At 39.3% G+C, this 20,344-nt stretch overlaps 1 protein-coding gene across 1 annotated transcript in view; it reads right to left on the bottom strand.

The window, feature by feature from the left end:
* Nucleotides 1-6,999: 6,999 nt before the first annotated feature.
* The window catches only part of fa2h (fatty acid 2-hydroxylase), a 29,080-nt gene continuing 15,735 nt past the window's right edge, over nucleotides 7,000-20,344 (bottom strand). Inside the window, exons 2-7 of the mRNA XM_038704972.1 lie at nucleotides 13,384-13,515; nucleotides 9,308-9,450; nucleotides 8,640-8,740; nucleotides 8,236-8,408; nucleotides 7,627-7,879; nucleotides 7,000-7,489 (exon numbers count right to left, since the gene is read on the bottom strand). Coding sequence (XP_038560900.1) covers nucleotides 7,422-7,489; nucleotides 7,627-7,879; nucleotides 8,236-8,408; nucleotides 8,640-8,740; nucleotides 9,308-9,450; nucleotides 13,384-13,515 — 870 coding nt within the window. The 3' untranslated portion in view covers nucleotides 7,000-7,421. The remainder of the gene's footprint in view (nucleotides 7,490-7,626; nucleotides 7,880-8,235; nucleotides 8,409-8,639; nucleotides 8,741-9,307; nucleotides 9,451-13,383; nucleotides 13,516-20,344) is intronic.

The following is a 20,344-nucleotide window of genomic DNA, read 5'->3' as shown; positions in this document are numbered from 1 at the left end:
ATCCTAATGCAAAGTGCATAACGGTAACAACAACCGAACTTTAAATACACTTCTGGGAAGTTTTGAGGCTAGAAATCAACTGTGTAGATTTAGAATATCTACAGTTTTACGAAAATTGATGGCGAATAAAAAATGTGCTCAAATAGGAAACAAAAGTGAATATAACAGTGAACATAAACATAGAAAGTGGCATGAAAAGAAAATAGTAAAAGTACAAATACCTCTAATTTGTACTTCAGTACAGTAGGCCTACTTAGGTTACTGTCCACCACTGGAAATAACCACATCTTAACACTTCAGAGCTGCCTTTAAACTATACAGCTTACCTCTGTAGCCAACCGCTGTTCTCCTTGTTGTCTTTTATCTTTGATAAAACCTCTTTGTTGTTTCCTCACCCCAGTCCTGTGGCCTTTGTCCAGATGTGTAGCGATGTTAACTCTGCCTAGCATGGAGTTTCACCATATTATCCATATGTGCCCTCATACACTCATGTTTCTTAATCTTCTCAGATAATCATTTACTCCTCTAACAGTCTATGTTGTATCCGTCCCCGCCGTTTAAAAAAGTAAGCATGGGAAGCAAAATTCAGAAATTTACATGACTGCATCCAACTAGCCAACTTTTCTATTGTAGCCCACCAATTGCGGAAGAAACTTCGCACGTAGGTTTTATTTTTCTCACTAGCCTGTTGACTGATTTGGATGTCAGGTTGATCTGGGGCAAGCTCTTTGATATGTTGTTTCTCCACCAAAGTTCTCCTCTCAAATGGATTTTGAAGAAGAGATCTTATCGAATTTGTGGTCAGCTGAAAGCCTGTGTCTTGAGTCCTGCATTCATCATTGTCTACAACATCAGGTGTCCCTACTCTACCACCGACTGCTTCTGCTTACGGCGATAAATTTATCGATAGGGAACATTATTTTCTAAAATTAAAGCAGATACGTGGCCCACCTCCTAAGGGACACACACCTTTAAAGAGGCAATATGTAGTTTTCACTGGCCACTACTGGTGTGGTTTAAAAATTGCATCCAGGTGTGTATTTCACCAGAGAGGCTCAGCAATGTCAACATAGCTACGTGTAGTAGGTAGGTAGGTACATTTATTTGTCACAATATAACAGGTTATATAGTGAAATTGAGTTTATAACTCCATTCTGCTACATAGCAGACAATATACATTAATATAGTAGCAATTATAAAAATAAACAAAACAGGTAAACAGAAATAAAACTATAATCATTGGAACAGTGCTGAGGATGAATTTGAGCTGAAAAGTCTGATAGCTTGGGGGGGAAAGCTGCTCTGTAGTCTGGTGGTGCAGCAGCAGAAACTTCTATATCTCTTCCCAGAAGGCAGCAGGGTTAAAAGGCTGTGGCTGGGGTGGGTACTGTCCTTTAGTGTCCTTTCGGCTCTCCCTAACAGGGTAACTACAGTTTCATTTAAAGTGGTCATATTATGCTAATTTTCAGGTTCATCATTTTTTTTAGGGCAGGGGTCGGTCAATAGGTGAATAGGCGGCCCGCGGGCCAGAACTTGCCCGACAGCAATAACATCTGTCCTGTGGCCAGATTGCTTTGATAGCAAAAAAATAAGAAGTAAATAAATTGACAGCAGCTGGTGCTGAAATAGATCTCAGTCATGACAGCTGCAGTTACTCACACAATCACTTCCTCTTCTGTGATTGTGCCTCCAAAATAAAAGCGCAAGAACATTTTTGCAGCAATGCTTTATGTCAAGTTTATTGAGAGCTTTTACTTTGAAGAGTTCTGAAGGATATTCAAAAGAGACTCTGGCTTGTTTGACACACCTCTGAAAAAGCCGTCAGTTAAGGTGTGATTGGATTCCCCTGAATTTCTTCAGGGAAATGAAAATAAGCGTCCATGGGTTTATGAATGGGGATCAAACGCCGGGATGCACACAAACTGCGGCACATGCTTTATTGTGAGCTTGTGCAAAAGTTTCCTTATAATCAATTTGTTTAACAAGGGAGAAAAAAAATATCCGCAGTTATTTGGAATCAGTCTTACAACTTTCCTAACGGGAAGTCCCTCACAATACATACTGTGCTAAAGGTGCACACGAGTATACAAGGATTTGAAATAATTTGACTTTGTTCTGGCCCGCCATGTAACGGCATGAAAAAAATTTGGCCTGATGCCAGACTTCTTTGCCAACCCCTGATTTACCTGAAACCAGGTAGCTAGCAGGCGGGGATGACACCAGGTGGTTAGTAAGTGTCAAATGCAGTACGCTTTGTCACAGTACGCACATGCTGGAAAGGGGAAAACTGTGGCCGTAAATTCTGCAAGCAAGGAAAGTGGGTGAGAAGGCATTTTACAGCAGAGCTTCTGGCTTCATAAACGGTCGTCAAATATATGCCAAAGAATAAAAACCAACTCATCGTAGGCATGGAGACTCTTAAAAATTGTCATTTAAAGGCAGGGGTAATGTTTTATCCTGTATTACCCATTATTCATATTTCTAAATAACTAAAAAGAGATCTTTAGTAATATTGTTATATATATTTTTCTTTTCTTCTGGTAGTTACTGCTTTATTGTTACAGCAGTATTTCTATTTTTTCTATGTTAAAGACGAGTTTATTGTTAACTTCTTTGAATACAAGAGTTCTTAGAGACAAGAGGAAAGCAGTATTCTTATTTTGTAACAATTGCCCACTGCAAGAGACTCACTCATGTGACGCTGATGCCACCTTCTGGTCAAACCAATGGGGGGCAAAGATTATATTCAGCTATGGTTCTAATCGATCTGGTGGTGTAGCCATATGCCTCAATAAATGTCTAGGGAAAGTAATCACTTGTAAAGCTGATGGATTTGGTCACTGGCTTGCTGTTGTGTTATTATTTTGATGAACACTTATGGCTTTAATGGTAGTAATCAGAACAAAATGCTGTTATCAGAAGTTACGGATGTAATTACTGAATATAAGGAAATATATCATACTAAACTTATTTTGATTAGTGGAGACTTAAATCTGACACCTGGCAGATGGCAGGATAGATTCAATTCAATTCAATTCAATTTTATTTATATAGCGCCAAATCACAACAACAGTTATCTCACAGCGCTTTTCATAAAAGAGCAGGTCTAGACCGTACTCTGTGATGATATTTACAGAAGCCCAACAGTTCCCACCAAGAGCAGCACTAGACAACAGAGGCAAGGAAATACTTCCTTTTAAGAGGCAGAAACCTCGAGCAGAACCATGGCTCAGGGTGGGCAGCCATCTGCCTCGACCGGTTGGGGTGAAGGAGAGAGAGAGAGAGAGAGAGAGAGAGAGAGAGATGTAAGGAGAGAGAGGGAGAGAGAGAGAGAGACAGATGTCCTTCTAAATACAATACAAACCACTGGAACACTATTAACTAAAAGACATTTGGAGGGATAGGAAACTAGATGTCAATCAATTCTCATGGGTCCAACCAAATGGTAGTAGTATATCCAGAATAGATTTATGATTAGCAACTCCAGGAATTTCTTGCAATGCCTCAAATGTATCAATTAGTAGTGCATCTTTAACTGATCACTGTGTGATAAATCTTTAATTAAATCCAGATAATAGGCCCAAAAATAAAATATATTACTGGAAATGTAATGCAGATCTCCTAAAAGATGAGGAATATAATAAAATTATCAGAAGTTTGATAGAGAAAATTTTTAATGATACGCATATAAGCAATTAAAGGCAAGGGAGTTTTCAATACAATACAGTAAATCCAAACATAGCCAATAAAAGCAATATGAGATCCAATTGGTACAGGACATTAATAGATACTGTGATAAAACTCCAATGCTGATAAAAGCAAATTCATTAACCTACAAGCCAAACTAGATCATTTATATCTTTTAAAAAAAGCCCAAGGGGCTTATGTAAGGCTAAATGGATAGAGGAATGGGAGAATCTTATTTTAGTGTATTAGAGAAAAGGAGACAAGAGAGAAAGATAATTAATTTATTAATGATCAATGATGCAGAGTGCAAAGATCATAAAATAATATCTGAAGAAATGTATAAATTTTACTCCAAACTTTATGGCTCTAAATATTCTAGAAATGACTCAGATATTTTCCTTGGTGGTTTGAGGTCGTAAGATAGATTTAGCCTTTAAAGTAATATGTGACGCTGAGATCAGAATGGCAGAATTAAATGAAGCAATTAAGAGAATAGCAATAGGGAAAGCTCCAGGACAAGATGGCCTGACATCCAATTTTTACAAATTCTTCTGGGTTGATCTGAAGGAATATTTATTGGAGGCTTAAAGGACATTTTGAGCAATGGGACACTTACACCTACAATGAAACAGGCACTAATAACTAATTCCCAAACAAGGCAAAGACAAAAGATATATCAATAATCCTTGCCCTATCACCTTATTGGTATTAGATCTGTTGGACTATAAGCACTTAATTAATTGGCAATAAAACCATAACGTTAGCTTAAAGCATGGAAGCATCAGCCAGCTTAACTTTTACTGCCCTGGTAGAAAAAACATGTAAGGTTAGTTGGATTGGTTTATTCTCCAACGCTGTGCTTTGGCTTGTGGTGTAAAATATGTAGTTGGATTAATTTCATAGTTAATCTCTCTCTCCAGCACTCTGTTTTGGCATTGTTACCTTCATGAGACAATCAGCTGATCACTAATTGGCAATAAAATGGTAGCTTACAGCTGGAAGCTCAGATCAGACAGCTAAAATTTTACTGGTAGAAGAAATATGTTGTTGGATTAGTTTTATGTAGTTGATCTCTCCACCACAAGCTAAAATTATGGCTCTCAGTACTAGGCCTACTTTGTGTTTCTGTTGTATTTTTAAAAATTAAAAAAGACATTTTGGTAAGATTTGCAGACTGCTTATCTAATTAAGTAAAGTGAGAGGAGCCTTGATCCTCACAAGCCAATGATTTTGTAAAATTCATGTATTATGTGGTTTATAATGGGCTGTGGTGCAGAAACAGTGAGGTTTACATTGTCCTGTTATCTGTCAGTGGTCATACTTGGTGCACTAGCTGTGATAGTTTTGAGATGTTCTTCATATATGTTGGTATGTTAGTCCAGATGAGCCAACCCTCCCAAGTTTTTCTTCTCAACCCTCACCACTAGATGTCACTAAAACTTACACACTGAACCTTTAAGAGACTGAGTAATACCCCCAATGAAATTTAGAAGTGTCCCTTTAAGAAAGAGGCATAACTGAACAAAAGAAAGTACAAGACAAACTGACATCAGAAATATACACACATTTATTTACAGATACGTTTGCATAGAAATTTAAAAATCCCCCCCCCCCAAAAAAGTTTATAGTAAACAAATTTAGGAAATATTATTAAATGCTGCATAATTTAACATAAGCAAGGGTTCACTTGTCAGAATCAATGCTTACAAACAGTTGTTTTTCACCTTTATCATATACATAAATAAGATTTGTATGCGGTTTATTCCAACAGGTGGAATCATTTCACTTTGCCAAGCAGTCGTCACAATCGGTTTACATTACATCATCTTCTCATTATGGTCATCACTATCTCCACCACCATTTCATGTGATACAGCAATTATATCAAAGTCAGCTGACTTTCTTCATGATGTCTTGAAAATTCAACTGCACTGTACGCAGCGTAGGACAGATAGTGTTACAGTTTTATATAAACAGACACATTTTGGTACAGTTATAGCTCAACCCTGTAAGCCCTGGTGAAACCAATTCAATTGGTTTTATCAGAAACAGTGTTGTGGTGACCTCTTCATTATTATTGCTGCTCTGAATAGTAAGAAAAAAGCAGTGCAAATTGAATTAGCTTACTGTATTAATATTTTAGTGAGATACATTCTATTTTGTTTGTTGTTATTTTACATATTTCAGAATGTATGTATATATATTATATGTTCTGTATAAATGGGAGTCTTTCTTAAATCTAGAAAAGTTGCTAAAAAATTATTTTCTGCAGTTGTATTATATTCCTATTGTGCTTTAACTGCTATATAAATGATTTTAATTACAGTTGTTCTGCTTTAGTTCATTGTTGTTGTCGAGTGTTTAGAGGAGACTTTTTGAAGTTCCGCCACTCACTATCAAGACCTCCTGCTGTCCAGTCAGATGGTTTATCCATTGTCATCCTGCAGGGGCCACAAAAACCAGTGCCTTTAAATGGATGGAGTGAAAAATGTTTCACTTCCATCTTCCAGAGACCAATGTTCTGCTTATTCATTGTAAAACTTTCCTGGAAAAAATAAACCCACTCTTGTCACCTAGCTGACCATGTGACCTTTGACCCCAAGATCCCCACAGCAGAAAGTCTGACAGGCTGGCCTCATGCCTCCAGCTCTGACCCTCTGCCACCATGACAACTCTCTACAGTCCATCCGTCTACATCTGAATGCCATTAAAGAATCTCCTCTTCTGTACAAACATCTTACAAAACATTTTCTCTACATTTTGTTGTATCATTAATGACAAAAAGAAAACGGAGTAACAATTTCTGTAGACTTGCAAAACTATACCTCCACAGTGGTTTCAATTATTTAGAACAGTACATCGCATTGGTGCACTATAGTATAATTTCACTTGTCCAGCTTTGCTGATAATTAAGCTAAATCTAAACTTCAAATGAATCTCAGCATGTCCAAATATCTGAAACCGAATGTTTTATGTTCACAGTTGCGTCTAAAAACTACAGTGAGACCAAACACGGTGGAGGCAACTTGTGCTGACTGTTACAAACCTGTAGCAGCGTAGCTTACTGGCCCACAGCAAAAAAAGCTGTAATGGTGACAAGGTTGTTTAAGCTGCAGTGTGCCGGAAGGAAAAATTTTTTTTTCCCTGAGTTGGTTCACCAGTTGGGTGAACCAGCGGGGACTCTCGCACTCAGTCTATACACACACACACACACTCACACTTTCTGTCACTCTGTCACATCCCTTCCTTCTCTGCCTTCCACATTAACCTACCGTCTATAGATGGTAGGCGTGCACATGCTTGTGTGTGTCTGTTGTGTGTGTGTGCTTCCCTCTTTTTTCCGCCATGGCCCATCTCCTAACTGTACATTAAGATGTTGTGATTGGGTGTTGACTCGGCTGGTGTTGTCCGAGCAGTGAAGGGCACATTAGTAGATGTAGATCTGGTTATAAATTTGGCACAGAAAGGCTTTACAGCAGAAATGATCACAATGAGACTGCAGTGCAAACTGGTTGACACACACCCCCAAATGCATGTGTTGCTGGTTGGAAAGAAAAGCAGGTTGATACTGTATGTTTTATAGTATGTATAGCTGGATTAGTTGCAGTGGCCCAGGAGTCTTTATTGCGAAAGCTATGGCTGCAGAGATTGAGCAAAGGGTGTCAGGGTGGTTATAGCATGTGGGCTAGTTGCTAAGAGGGTGACTGATGTGTCCTGTGGCCCTTCAGGAGAGCATTAGAATTTCTCATCGGGGATGACTGTGTTGAAGGGGTGGTCCCAGAACGTGGTGGTGATTCCAAAACCTGAAGAGAGAAATCAAGATTGCATCAGATAGATCTGACAAAAACAGAAGCCAGGGGAATCAAACCTAAAAATCAAATAGGATCTTGCTTTGTCTGAGCCCTGTATGTCTGTCATATTTCAGATTTCCTGCGCTCACCCGCTCTCTGGTGCTCAAAGTGATGCTTGACGTGGTAGGCCTTCAGGCTGTACATATACGAGCCCTTCTTTGGCGAGCCGTAGTGAAGGTAGTAGTGGATCATATCGTACACCACGTAGCCACACAGCCCTCCAACAAACACGCACTTCCCCAGAATATCTGGGAGCATGCTGAGTAGGACTAGATAGAAACTTGCCACCACTAAGGAAGCCAGGCCGGGGGGGAAGACCAGCCGAGAACCGTCAAATGGAGACTGTGGAGGAAGAAGTTTGGGTCATACACTGAGACTTGACCACTCTTATAAACTAGCAAAAATTTCTGTGTATGCTTGCTGACACAGATGAGAGGTTCAAAAGCTGAATTCATCAAAACATGTAGACATTAGTTTTCCCTGTTTTTTAAATTGGTTAGTTTTAATGGAGAATCAAAAACATTTATGGCTATTAATAGGTTTATGTGTATTATGATCAGAAACTTTAATGACTAATTGAAGCTTTGTGCAATAGGGACAAAGTTCATCATCAACAAGAAAGGTCATGAATGATTACTTCTTTTTTTGTGCCATAAAGGCCTACAGCATAACAAATAAGAGTTTTATTATTTGTGTACCTTGTGGTGCTGTCCATGCAGGAGAAAGTGTAGAGTAATGAGGTAATAGTTATGGGCTGGAGGTTTCATGTGAAAGACAAAGCGATGGATGCAGTACTCCATGAATGACCACAAGAACCAGCCCGCCAAAAACAGCAGCGGGAATATGTATTTGTGGATCGTGACGGAGAAGTCTGGGAACCCACACACACACACACACACACAGATATGGACATAGATATATACAAATACATTAACTACAAACAAAAATTATGAAAAACAAATGTGTTGTGCGGTTTTACGCAAATAGGAATATGGATGTGTAAATGAAAATGAAAGTGTGCAAGAGTCTCTGGTGCTTATATGTTCATAACATGAGCATGCATTATATATTGTGTGTGCAGGCAGTCACTTGTGTGTGTTACCTGAAGTTAGAGCTACCCTGGTGGTGCCCAGTGCCAGGGTGGTGTAGCAGTGCCAACTGAGACAAAACACAATAGGAAGCCACACCACTGGTACCCAGTACCTGTAGCAAGAAGAGAGCATATATTAATATGGTCACATACAGATTTGGTTTCTGTTCTTTTTTTCTGTAGGTAGTTTTCATGAACTGTTCAGGTGTTCCAACAGATTCAGGTTAGTGACAACAGTAAATATACCAAGGTTCTGCCTCACACCAATTTATAATAATTGGTATTTATTTCAAATCAGGTGACTCTATGGACTTTTCATGTACCCCCTTGCATCTGCAAAACTGCCCCATGGGTTACGAATACCACTGATTGGAAATTACTTGTTTAGTCAATAGATACAATAACCGAGTCAACATGTCTCATGCAGCAACACTTCAATTATAGACAAATAAAAATGCATCACTACATTGGTTTAGGTTAAATTTATCACATTTTTTTTTACATCTGGGAATAACACACATTACTATGGAAACTTCAGGAATGGTAATCCAATGTGTGCATTGACGCATGTCTCTAACAGTGAAAGCCATGCCTGTTTTGGTTGCAAGTCAACAATTAGCAGCATTTTCATCTTATCCCATTCTCTTCAATCATAAGAAGAGAATGGGATACAGTCTTACCAGGAAGTCTTGGTGCTGGCCTCTAGGAGGGAGTTTCCAAACAGTCTGATTGGTCTATCAACTGGCTGGTGAACCCATGCATCATATTTATCTCCGAGATGGCCTACCTGCCATACCAGGGGCTTCCGCCAGTCCACCAAATCCTGTAGAGACAAAACCAATTAGAAATTAGTGACTCACATTCTGTACAGGAGGAAGCTCACATCCAGTGTTGTAACAGCAACGGAGAATCACTTAGTTAACTCCAGCAGGTGGCGGCAGAGTCAACAGATTAACAGATTAACAGCACTTCGATGGTTCAAACCAGGAAGTGACTAGGCGGGAAAAAGATGATCATGAGTCAGAACTCAAAACTTATTTATGATGAAAATGAATCCAGTCAAACCATGGCTAGAGTAGAAGATGTCATCACATTAAAGCAGACAGACAACATTTTAATCTTAATTTCAATTACACTGCTCCTGACGCATCATGTGACCATTATGTGTCTCTCACTTATGATACCTCTCTGAGGACATTTGTATCAGGTACGGACTAACACAGTTACCTGAGGCAGATAACTCTTGAGTTGAGTATTGAGTCTCAGGCTGATTTAAAGTAATTACAGGATTAGATAACTCCATTTAGACACAAAGAAATCCAAAGACTGTCTCTCCTCACCTCTAAATTCTACCACACAATGTGCAGCCACTGTGTCGGACATATCCACGTTCCACACCTAGCATCATGCAAATGAATTCGCTCCCACTGACAGCTCAGCATGCTATGGCACTTTTGCTGGCACCGACTGGTCAGCTACCTGTCATATCAACGTAGGGTTTACAAGTTCACAACCGCAGAGCCTTGCTTCGTAACACCCATCTCATTTATTACCGCTGTTCACTCTGGACAAAGTGATAAATGCAGCATGGATAAGGTTACACCAAAAATAACTGCAATCTGCAAAAAAAAACATTGGTAAAAAAATACTTAAACATGTTATCAACTTAATTCATATTTTGCACAATAGCTAGAAAACACTTATTTTCTATAGGATGTTTGCACACAAAACTGATTTATCACATTTTGGCCGTTAATCAGAAGGTCGGCGGTTCGATCCCTGGCTCCCCCTGGTTGCGTGTCGAAGTGTCCTTGGGCAAGATACTGAACCCTGATTTGAATGAGTTTGAATGTTAGTTTCCGTTTGAGCACTTAGGCTCAGTGTATGAATGAGTGTGAATGTTAGTTTCCGTTTGAGCACTTAGGCTCAGTGTATGAATGCGTGTGACTGGTGAATGCAGATGTAGTGTAAAAGCGCTTTGTGTGGTCGAAAAGACTAGAAAGGCGCTATACAAGTACGGAGCATTTACATTTACATTCACCCGTGCAATAAGTCCATTTGTGAAATTTCCTCACTACTATTTCACGGTCTACTGTTAGTGGTATTATAACAAAGGAGAAGCGATTGGAAACAACAGAAACTCGAAGCAGAAGTCAACAACTTTCTGCAGAGCCAATAGCTACAGACCTCCAAATGTTGTGTGGCCTTCAGATTAGCTCAAGAACAGTGCATAGAGAGCTTCATGGAATGGGTTTCCGTGGCCGAGCAGCTGCACTAGCAGCTGGATGCAGTGCTGTAAAGCACGCCGCCACTGGCCACTCGAGCAGTGGAGATGTGTTCTCTGGAGTGACGAATCACGCTTCTCTGTCTGGCAATCCGATGGACGAGTCTGAGTTTGGCGGTTGCCAGGAGAACGGTAATTGCCTGACTGCATTGTGCCAAGTGTAAAGTTCAGTGGAGGGGGAGATTATGGTGTGGGGTTGTTTTTCAGGGGTTGGGCTTGGCTCCTTAGTTCCAGTTAAAGGAACTGTTAATGCTTCAGCATACCAAGACATCTTTGACAATTTCATGCTCCCAACTTTGTGGAAGCGGTTTAGGGATGGCCCCTTCCTGTTCCAACATGATTGCGGACCAGTGCACAAAGCAAGGTCCATAAAGACATGTAGTTTGGTGTGGAGTCCTGACTTCAACCCGATAGAACACCTTTGGGATGAATTAGAGCGGAGACTGCGAGCCAGGCCTTCTCGTCCAACATCTGGGCCTGACCTCACAAATCTGCTTCTAGAAGAATGGTCTAAAATTCCCGCGAACACACTCCTAAACCTTGTGGACAGCCTTTCCAAGAATAGTTGAAGCTGTTATAGCTGCAAAGGTGGGCCAACTCCATATTAAACCCTCCAGATTAAGAATGGGATGTCATTACCCTTCATTTGCAGGTGTATGTGTATCACCTGCTTATCAACAGGCCTGTACTCCATCTTTAATCTTTAGATCTTTAGAAGACATTTAGTCTCGTATATAAAAAAAAAGAAGTGAAATCTCCTGTCACATGGTGAGTATGGTCAGGATAAGCACACTTGTGACAAGAGTAAGAACTTCCCACAAACAAGTGTTTATAGTTTTAACCAAGGAGGAAGTAGTAATCTACCAACTATCAACTACCATCAAGAATATTGTACTTAATTTAAGACTCACTGACATGTCACATGACAAACACCACATGGATTTAATGTAATTTATACTGTAGCATACTAATATCTCGAATTTATCAAGGATTTACGCTGTTATCTACATCAAACATAACATGGTGGAAAAACATGAGACATAAGAAGCAGACTGTTACGTAAATCACTATCACACTGGCATTTGCTGATCTTCCTGTTAAATATGAACAACAATGATTTACAGTCAATATTTATTCTAAAAAACTAAGAATTAATGAAGATGAAGTGTGCTCATAGGAACAAAAATGAAGATGCTGGTTTCTGTAACAAAAATTAACTGATCAAAAAAGACAAAAGAAAACACGTGCACTGCATGTGCTTTAGTGAAACCATGCCTCACATTCCTGAGTGAGAAAATGTGGTTAAGATACAAAGACACACACACACACACACACACACACACACACACAGCTTGCCTGATACTTGAGTCAAAAGAGTGAGATGAGACTCCTAAATAATGTGACTGCAGTGGCATTCCTGTTTTACCTGTTTGCGCTTCCTGCAAAAACTGTATGTGTAGACCATTTCAACAATGTGATGTCATAAAATAAGGTTTAACTCAACAATACCTGAGCGGTACCTAAGTTAGAGACAGATCTGGTCAACAGTCCAAACAGTTGGTGTGAATAATTGTCCAGACATATTATTTACAAAATCACATAATAAAAGTTTATGAAAAACATTTTTATGATGTACAGTAGCTAATGTGTATTTTATTTTTTCATTACCACACAGGGTAGCACAGCACAAGTGTGGTGATAACACTGCAGCCAGACTAAAACAAAGCACACAGCAGCTCTGTGGTGGGAGTGTCCCACGCACATGATTTATTCTACAGTGACGAGGGATTTATTTAATCATCAGTTGTATTGGAACAACTGAATGATTTGGTGTAGCTGAAAAGACAGAAGCACTGCAAATCATTAAATGTTCACGAGGCGCAGTCAGTTTATGATGTTAACAGTGAAGAGAGGAGCATCTCACTCAATCCACTGATGCCTGGCAACAGGGTGAACAAGATGGACTCGTTCTGTCAGCACATTGTGCTGTGCAAGGACCTGGTGTGCTGATATAACTGCAGCAGAAAAACACATGACATCAGCGTGATTTAAATGACTGAATGAATGCGTCATTATGCGTCTATGAATATGTGACAGATGTACTTGCAAGGACAAACTGCAACACTTGTTTAAGGAGACAGTTTAAGGTTAATAGTTAAGTTGTGAATTGGTTTAGTATTCAAGTTGAAGGGGGAGAATTTGCACATGGTCGAGGGTTAAGGTTAGTTGTTATGACATCGATGCCACTAATGCATGTGTGTGTTTGTGCATGTTTGCACTAGGCATTCTCTTGCCAAGCAGTGTGAGAACTCCAGTCTACTAACAAACAGGGACAGTTTAGGAATGAGGCAGGGTGAACAACCTGGTGAATGTTCACTCTTCCTCTACCCCTCATCACTAGCGCGTGTACACACATGCACACACGCGCACACACACACACACACACACACACACACACACACACACACACACCTTGCTCGGGTCCACAGAGCTGCAGAGGTTGAACGGTGAACTCAAGTCCTCCTCTTCCATCTTCTTGTCTGTTGTCTTTTCTGCCGCCTTGTCCTCTGTCTGTTCACTGGCCTCCCTTCTCTCTCTCAGAGTCTGAAGAACAACAGGACAAAAGCAGCCATCATTAACAACAGAAAGGTGGAAACATGAGCAGAGCTGTGACAAAAATGGACATCTGGATGTCTCTTTTGTTTCTCCTATACTGACAGGTGGTTAAAGTGGTCCTCACCAAGCCTCTCGGGTCTTTTCCAATGATTTCATTTCATTTTGCAAAAGTCATACACAGATACAGGATCTGTTCATATAGTGCCTATCAAATTAAGCTATAGTATAGTCAAGACGGACAAACACTGACCTGTGCAAGCGTGCTATGTGTCACACAGTCCATTATTATCGAGTGGCTGCCCTTTGTTCTTCTATGTTGAGTGTAACCTAATCACCGTTTCATATCCTTCATGGCTATGGCACATGTGACATTTACAATCTTCAACCTTTGTATAGCTAAAACAACAACCAGCTGCAACTGGTGTTTCTGTCTCCGTATCCACAGGTAAATGGGCAAAACCTCATTCAACACTCCACGCTCATCAACCATTGATCAGACATGATGTTTAGATGATTCTGCTGCCCATTTAGAGTTAAAACTGTGGTAGGCAACTTTGGAGAAACCAACAAGAGACAGTTAGATTTTTAAAGTATCACACCCACACCCTCCCTTCAGGCCTCACTCCAAGGTTACTCCCCTAAAACACATGTTCATGCGCAGGGAGTGCACAGGCAGAGTGCACGCAGGTAGGCAGGTAAGCAAGCTGTGCTAATTATGGTCCTGGGACAGCCACAGTTACCAGATTGTGTCAGAGCATTTGATTTATGGATTGCTGTTGGTATGACAGCATCATTCAATCAATTTCAATAAATATAACAATAAAATGCTTTTGAAATAAATTGCCAAACCCAGCTTTAATATTGTCTTTCTTGCTAAGATGGGTAATTTTCTGAAGTGTAGCTTTTAGGTTTCTAATCTGTGATTGATTTACAAGACAAAATGAGAGAGTCATGGTCCACACTGCAACTGTGGCCGATAAACTAGTTCTACCTGATCCACATTAAACAGGCAGACTGTAGGCACTCAGCAACATGGGCTGCGGTTAGAAAGATGGTGTGGGCCATAATGTAACAGCTGCAGAGAAGAATATGCTGTCCATCACTAAGTGTGACTATGTTAAAGGTGCATTACTGCTTTTCTAATCAGATTTCTTCACTGACTTCTGCAGTGAAACTAATAAAAAAGGCTGTTGCACAAAGCATTAGTGGCTTGTATACAGTCACTTATCCTGACAACTACAACTAACAACTAACTGTGACTGCCTGACACACACTGCTGCGGATTTATAAAAGCACAGCCTGTTGTTTTATATGGTGCCCATTTGCAATAGAAGCACTGGATATAGATAGGTTAAACTCGAGTCACAAAATATTCTTAAATAATTTTGACTGAGAACTATGATAGAAATGTCTTATTTCTACATAAACCGTGCAAAGAAAATGCTTTATATGTCAAAGGTCCCACAAACAGTTTCACTTTTATTTTTCATAACAGATTGTAAATAAATTTTGAATGAGGAAAAAAATTTGCTTTTACAAGCAGATCCATTTTCACGTCAAAAAAACTATTTAAAAAAGTATAAAAATCTATATTTGAAAAACTATCTAAACTTTGATGAATTGACACAAATCAAATTAGCCAAAACTCAACCAGTTAGCAGTTGGGTTGCAGTTCATGTGAAGCAAAAGGCAGCATCAATGTAGACACAGCAAATTAAAAGACAGCTGCAGATCCGCACTGAGCGGCATGAACAGAGGTGAAATCTCCCTATTACACTCATTTCACCAAGACTTTATACAGTTTCCACTTGTTACTGTGGTTAACTGTTTACGCTAGCCATGCCACAAGATATAAACAGCTCAATACAGGAGATGCAAATGGAAGCAGTAAATTTAGCCATATTGAAGAAGACAGTGTGTTTGAAATATATGATAACATTTAGTGAGCTCACATGATACATGATACTGGCAGACAGACAGTGAATTAGGCTGCAGGAGTAGTTTGAAAAGTGGTGATTTATGTACTTTGTAGTGGATCAGCCAGTGTGGATTTGTTCATTTTATATCAAATAAATTTGGAGGTCCCAAATTCGTTCTCTCTCCCTGAGAGAAAGAAAAGGAGGGGGGTTAAGATATCAACCCTCAACAGACGGCTGAAGCGATCCCAAAGTAAAGGTTTGCTTTCCCTAAGTGCTGTTTTGGGCAGTTTGATAAAAACTTGCCACCTTTGGTGCAGCCGAGATAAGACTCGGTGCCTGACTGTTAAAATGACAAATGCTAACACTAACCAGGAATTAACTTTCTCCTGAACAGCCTATCAGAACTCTTTTAGGAGGGAGGGCAGGAAACCCTAAACTACCCCACCACACACGTAACCATGGCAACTGACCTTCCTCTTTGTTTAATTACCTCACATCAAAAGATATTCTCCTCTTCACACCCAGATGTGAATTGGTGACAAACTCCAGACGCCGGAGAAAGGACACAGTCCACATTCCTTTGTGTGGACAAAGGAATACTGTCTCCTCAAAACTTGCGTTACCTTGTTTAATTAAATAATCTCTGTTAAGTTACTAAACAGGTATCTCCACTCCATTAGAGTAGCTATATTACTGTGTTGTTGCTATTGAAAAGAAGAATCCATATAAGTTAATTTCGCAGTGTTTTAATTTTCAGCAATGATTCCTGACATTTGTTTAAGTGATGTTTTTAACTAATGCTTTATTTCCAGCTCCTTCTGACTCCTTATACTTAGAAATGATATATAACTGAAATGTTATCCTGTGTTAAATGATTAATTTCCCCAGCTCCTAAGCAAATGATTGTTTAAAGAAATAATCATTTGCTATCTTCAGTCTCCTCATGGAACCAGAGTTACCCAAGAGGAAAAATAAGTATTACATGCCATCGATCTTAAATGCCGTTTTTGATGTATAATTGTCACTCTGTATTTATCCGTTCATAATCTGATGCCATGTTGGTGTAACTTGGCTTATATTCTCCAAGTAAGAATGTGTAACAGCCAATATTATCCAGGAAGCTAGTTAAGTTCCTTTCATCCGATGTGATTCCTATACAATGCTAACCATTTTTAATGTTTAACTGCTGACAATAACTTAATAGTTTCCTTCTTAGCAAATGCTTAAAACCAAGAACGGTATAACCGTTTGACATTAAAGGTTTGATTGTGGGAAGATATTTGATTAAAACACACGCAAAAAGACTTTTAAAATAGACTTTACAGTTAAACACGCCCCAAGGGGCCAGACAATCAAATCAGCAGAGCTCTTTGTTGCTCGCTCTCTTTTTGCTCTTTGCTCTTCTCCTCACTTCCTTGGACTTCAGCACGCGCTCAGTGTCCTCCGTCTCCCAGCAACGCCCTAAGAAGTCCGGCCCGGCTTGCAACGAAGATTCCTTTGTTCTTTTCAAGCCACACACGTGAAGCGCCGCAACCTCGGCTTTTCCCTCGTTTGCAGCAACTAACTTGCTTTATATTTTCTTCTGTTTTGTTTGTTAAAAGTTATCAGACCGTTAAGTCACACAATTTTAATTAAAGAACGACCAAGTTCTTTTAAGCTTTATTCCGTCGAGTTAACTTACACTGCTCCCACCGAAGGACGGACCCAGCCACGTGGGCCCGTCTTGCCAGCAGTAACCCAAAGGACATCCAAACCAGAACAGAGCCTAACTGCCAGGCCGAGGACGGTCGCCACTGGAGTGTTTTTCTTCATTCAGCCACGGAGAACCCCTGGAAATTTCCCTAGCAGAAAGCCAAGAATCAGGCAGCTAGCGTGGGGACCCGTGCAACCGGCCTAAGGCAGGCCAACGACACCCAGTAAGGCAAACCAAGGCATTTTGTGGTTGAGTTGATGTCCAATAGTCTGTTAATCCATTATCTTTAATCCATAAAACTCATAGCCAAATTTAACTGAGTTATTATCATAGTTTGCGTTTATTAGTTGCCCTTATGAATCAGGGCCTCAGGTTTGTTTAGCCATTGTTTATTCCTTTGATGTATATTTAACCGCATTTATATCCACCTTTAGTTAGTTAATAAATTTCACCGTAATCACAGGAATTGTGTGTGTGTATTGTTTAACTCCAAGTCCCTGTCACGGAGGACTTACTCTTTCGACATGAGATTGACTGATTCATTTAAGATAATTGAGCAATTATTAACTAACTGATCACTAGTGAATAGTTGTATAATTATTAAAACCTATACCCAGGGAGTCCTGGAGGGCCTGGGCGAACGGAATTCGGGTGGTACCCCGCGAACGAGAGTTTATGAATAATTCGGAATATTAATAGTCATTATTTGTCTTATTACAAAAGTAGGTATGCTACAACTTTTTGCAGTTAAGCCAAGTTGATTCCATTTTAACTATGAACCTGTCTGAAATATTATCTTTATCTGACTAAACATTCAATATACAAATTCATTGCAGTAAAACTCATTATTATCTCCCTTCTCTGATCTGCAATTGGCTGCCTCTACTCATCTTGAGTCTGCCACTGGCTGTCAGTTCCCGTAAGTCAAGTGACATATTTTCAGCTAGTTGGTTTCAGACAAGCACACATAAAACTCAACACACACACACGCACATTCTATTTCATTTTATTTGTGATAACTTTATGTTGGTGAAAGCAATGAGCAGACACACCCTCTGTATCAGCAGCAGCAGCAGCCAAAGCCAGAGTGAGTGAGCCTGTGAGTAATGAGTGTGTGAGTGAGTGATGTTTAATAAGATCTACCTTGTTCCACTTCGTACATAAGGGACTGGCTAAGCAAAGATGACCGGTGCTCTGTGCCATCAATTAATTCTGCAGGTGTGGTGCATTCTGGGGGGTGTGGCCAGTATCGAGAACATATCTCACAAGGGAAGAGTTCAGCGCTGACAGAACGTAGCAAAACATTTTTTTCAATGGAAACGGTGGTGCCTCGAACACCCTGTTGTGTACGCAAGCGCATAGCATTTTCCTGCCTTTTTAACACAGTTCTGTTTACAAGGAAAAACACTATTCAATGTATTGCCTGCCACTCTAAAGTATCATTTTTTCAATACAGACAGTACGCACCCACTACATATGCAGCCTGAATGGCATAATGCACTGATCATACCCTCTGTGAAACACAGAAGCTTGCTCTCCAAGGAGCTGACAATGGAAAACAACAAGTAAATAGGATCTGCAATCACATGTCTCACATCAAACCATCAGAACAGCCATTTTAATTTGCAAAGTGATTCAAATGACCATGTAAGAACAGTACATGTGATAAAGTGGTAGGATTCACTTTATATTACAATACAAATGAGAAAAGCATCAGTATCTGTGTTGATAATAGTAGTTGTACTGGTATTAATAGCAGAAAAGCTAGTCAGGATTTTTAGGACCAATACTAATCACTGACCGGCTCCCTCTCTTCAACATTTTCACAGAAAACTCCAGAATAGGGGAACAGTGTAAAAGTAAGAATAAATTTTACTCAAGGCAGATATTCATTAAATGTTATTAAGGTGACGGAGACGGCATCACAGCGTAGGCCAGAGTGGTGGATCACACTGACAACAGTGAGTACACATTACTCTTATATTTCCAAAAGTGTTTCCTCCAAAAGCACCTTTTCATTTTCAAAAAAAAAACATTGAAATTCGCCATTAGCTTATAAAATGCTATCAGCAGATGATTCAGCATTCAGTACACTTCAGCATGTGGACAAAAGTGTCTTTATTTGCATCTTAGTTTGTATAAAGAGTCACAGTCCACCAATGACACCATGAATTCTGCCTGTTTTCCATCAATTTGCACATGCCTAAGTAATAGTAATAGTTGGTATTAGTGAAACAATTTGTTGATTATTTTTCAAGTAAAACTAGCAATGTGTGTGTGTGTGTGTGTGTGTGTGTGCGTGTGTGTGTGCGTGTGCGTGCGTGTGCGTGTGTGTGTGTGTGTGTGCGTGTGCGTGTGCGTGTGTGTGTGTGTTAGTTAACACTGCATGACTTAGCTAAAAGGGAGCAGTGAGTCATCAAGGAAGAGGAACATAACGTGCAAAGAAGTAAACAAAAAAGATGAGCACAGTTCTGTCATGTGGATTATTGAGCCAGATCAGATAATTGTATAGGAGGACACAAGTTCTTCTGTCGCAATTCTTAGCAACAGAAGTTAAATTACTTAACGCTTGATTACACAAGCCTCTGTTGAATTAAAAAAATTTGACTGCCAAACCGGATTTGACGTCAAACACAAATTCAGCCAAAGTGAGAGAACAAGAAGTCCAGAATAGGCAAACAAATAAATAAGTGCTGAAACAATAAACTTTTGCCAATCTAAATTAAATTGACAACCATTTAAATAATTGATTTATCGTTTTATGGAAATTATAAAGATAAATTACAACCATTAATAGGTTTCAGCTCGTCTAACCAGAGGACATGCAGAGCAACACTTTGCTACAATGTAAAGTACAACTCAGAAAATGCAAAGAAAGAATAAAAACAGACAACAATTTTAAAACACACATGTAAATAAATACATTTAAAAAATAAGTACTTAATAAATAAAGTTGTAGATTATAACGGGCAATAAAAAAATAAATGAGGTAGTTATTACAAAGGTGGATAATTAAAGAAGCTAATTAAAAGAGATTATAAATTTATGTCTCATTGTATGATTTAATAACTGCCTACAATTATTTATCTACTTTATTTTTAATTTAATTTTTAATCGGATGCTTATTTATTTATTTAGCATTTATTTATTTCTGTATTTATTTCTGAAATTGTCAGTCCCGATAGAGTACACACCTAAGTGAAAA

The sequence above is a fragment of the Micropterus salmoides genome, unplaced genomic scaffold, assembly GCF_014851395.1.
Source record: "Micropterus salmoides isolate LMB-PRFRI ecotype aquatic unplaced genomic scaffold, ASM1485139v1 Ms_hic_scaffold_8, whole genome shotgun sequence".
Lineage (NCBI taxonomy): Eukaryota > Metazoa > Chordata > Actinopteri > Centrarchiformes > Centrarchidae > Micropterus > Micropterus salmoides.
The sequence above is the reverse complement of the archived record's forward strand: the minus strand, read 5'-3'. Positions and strand labels throughout refer to the sequence as shown.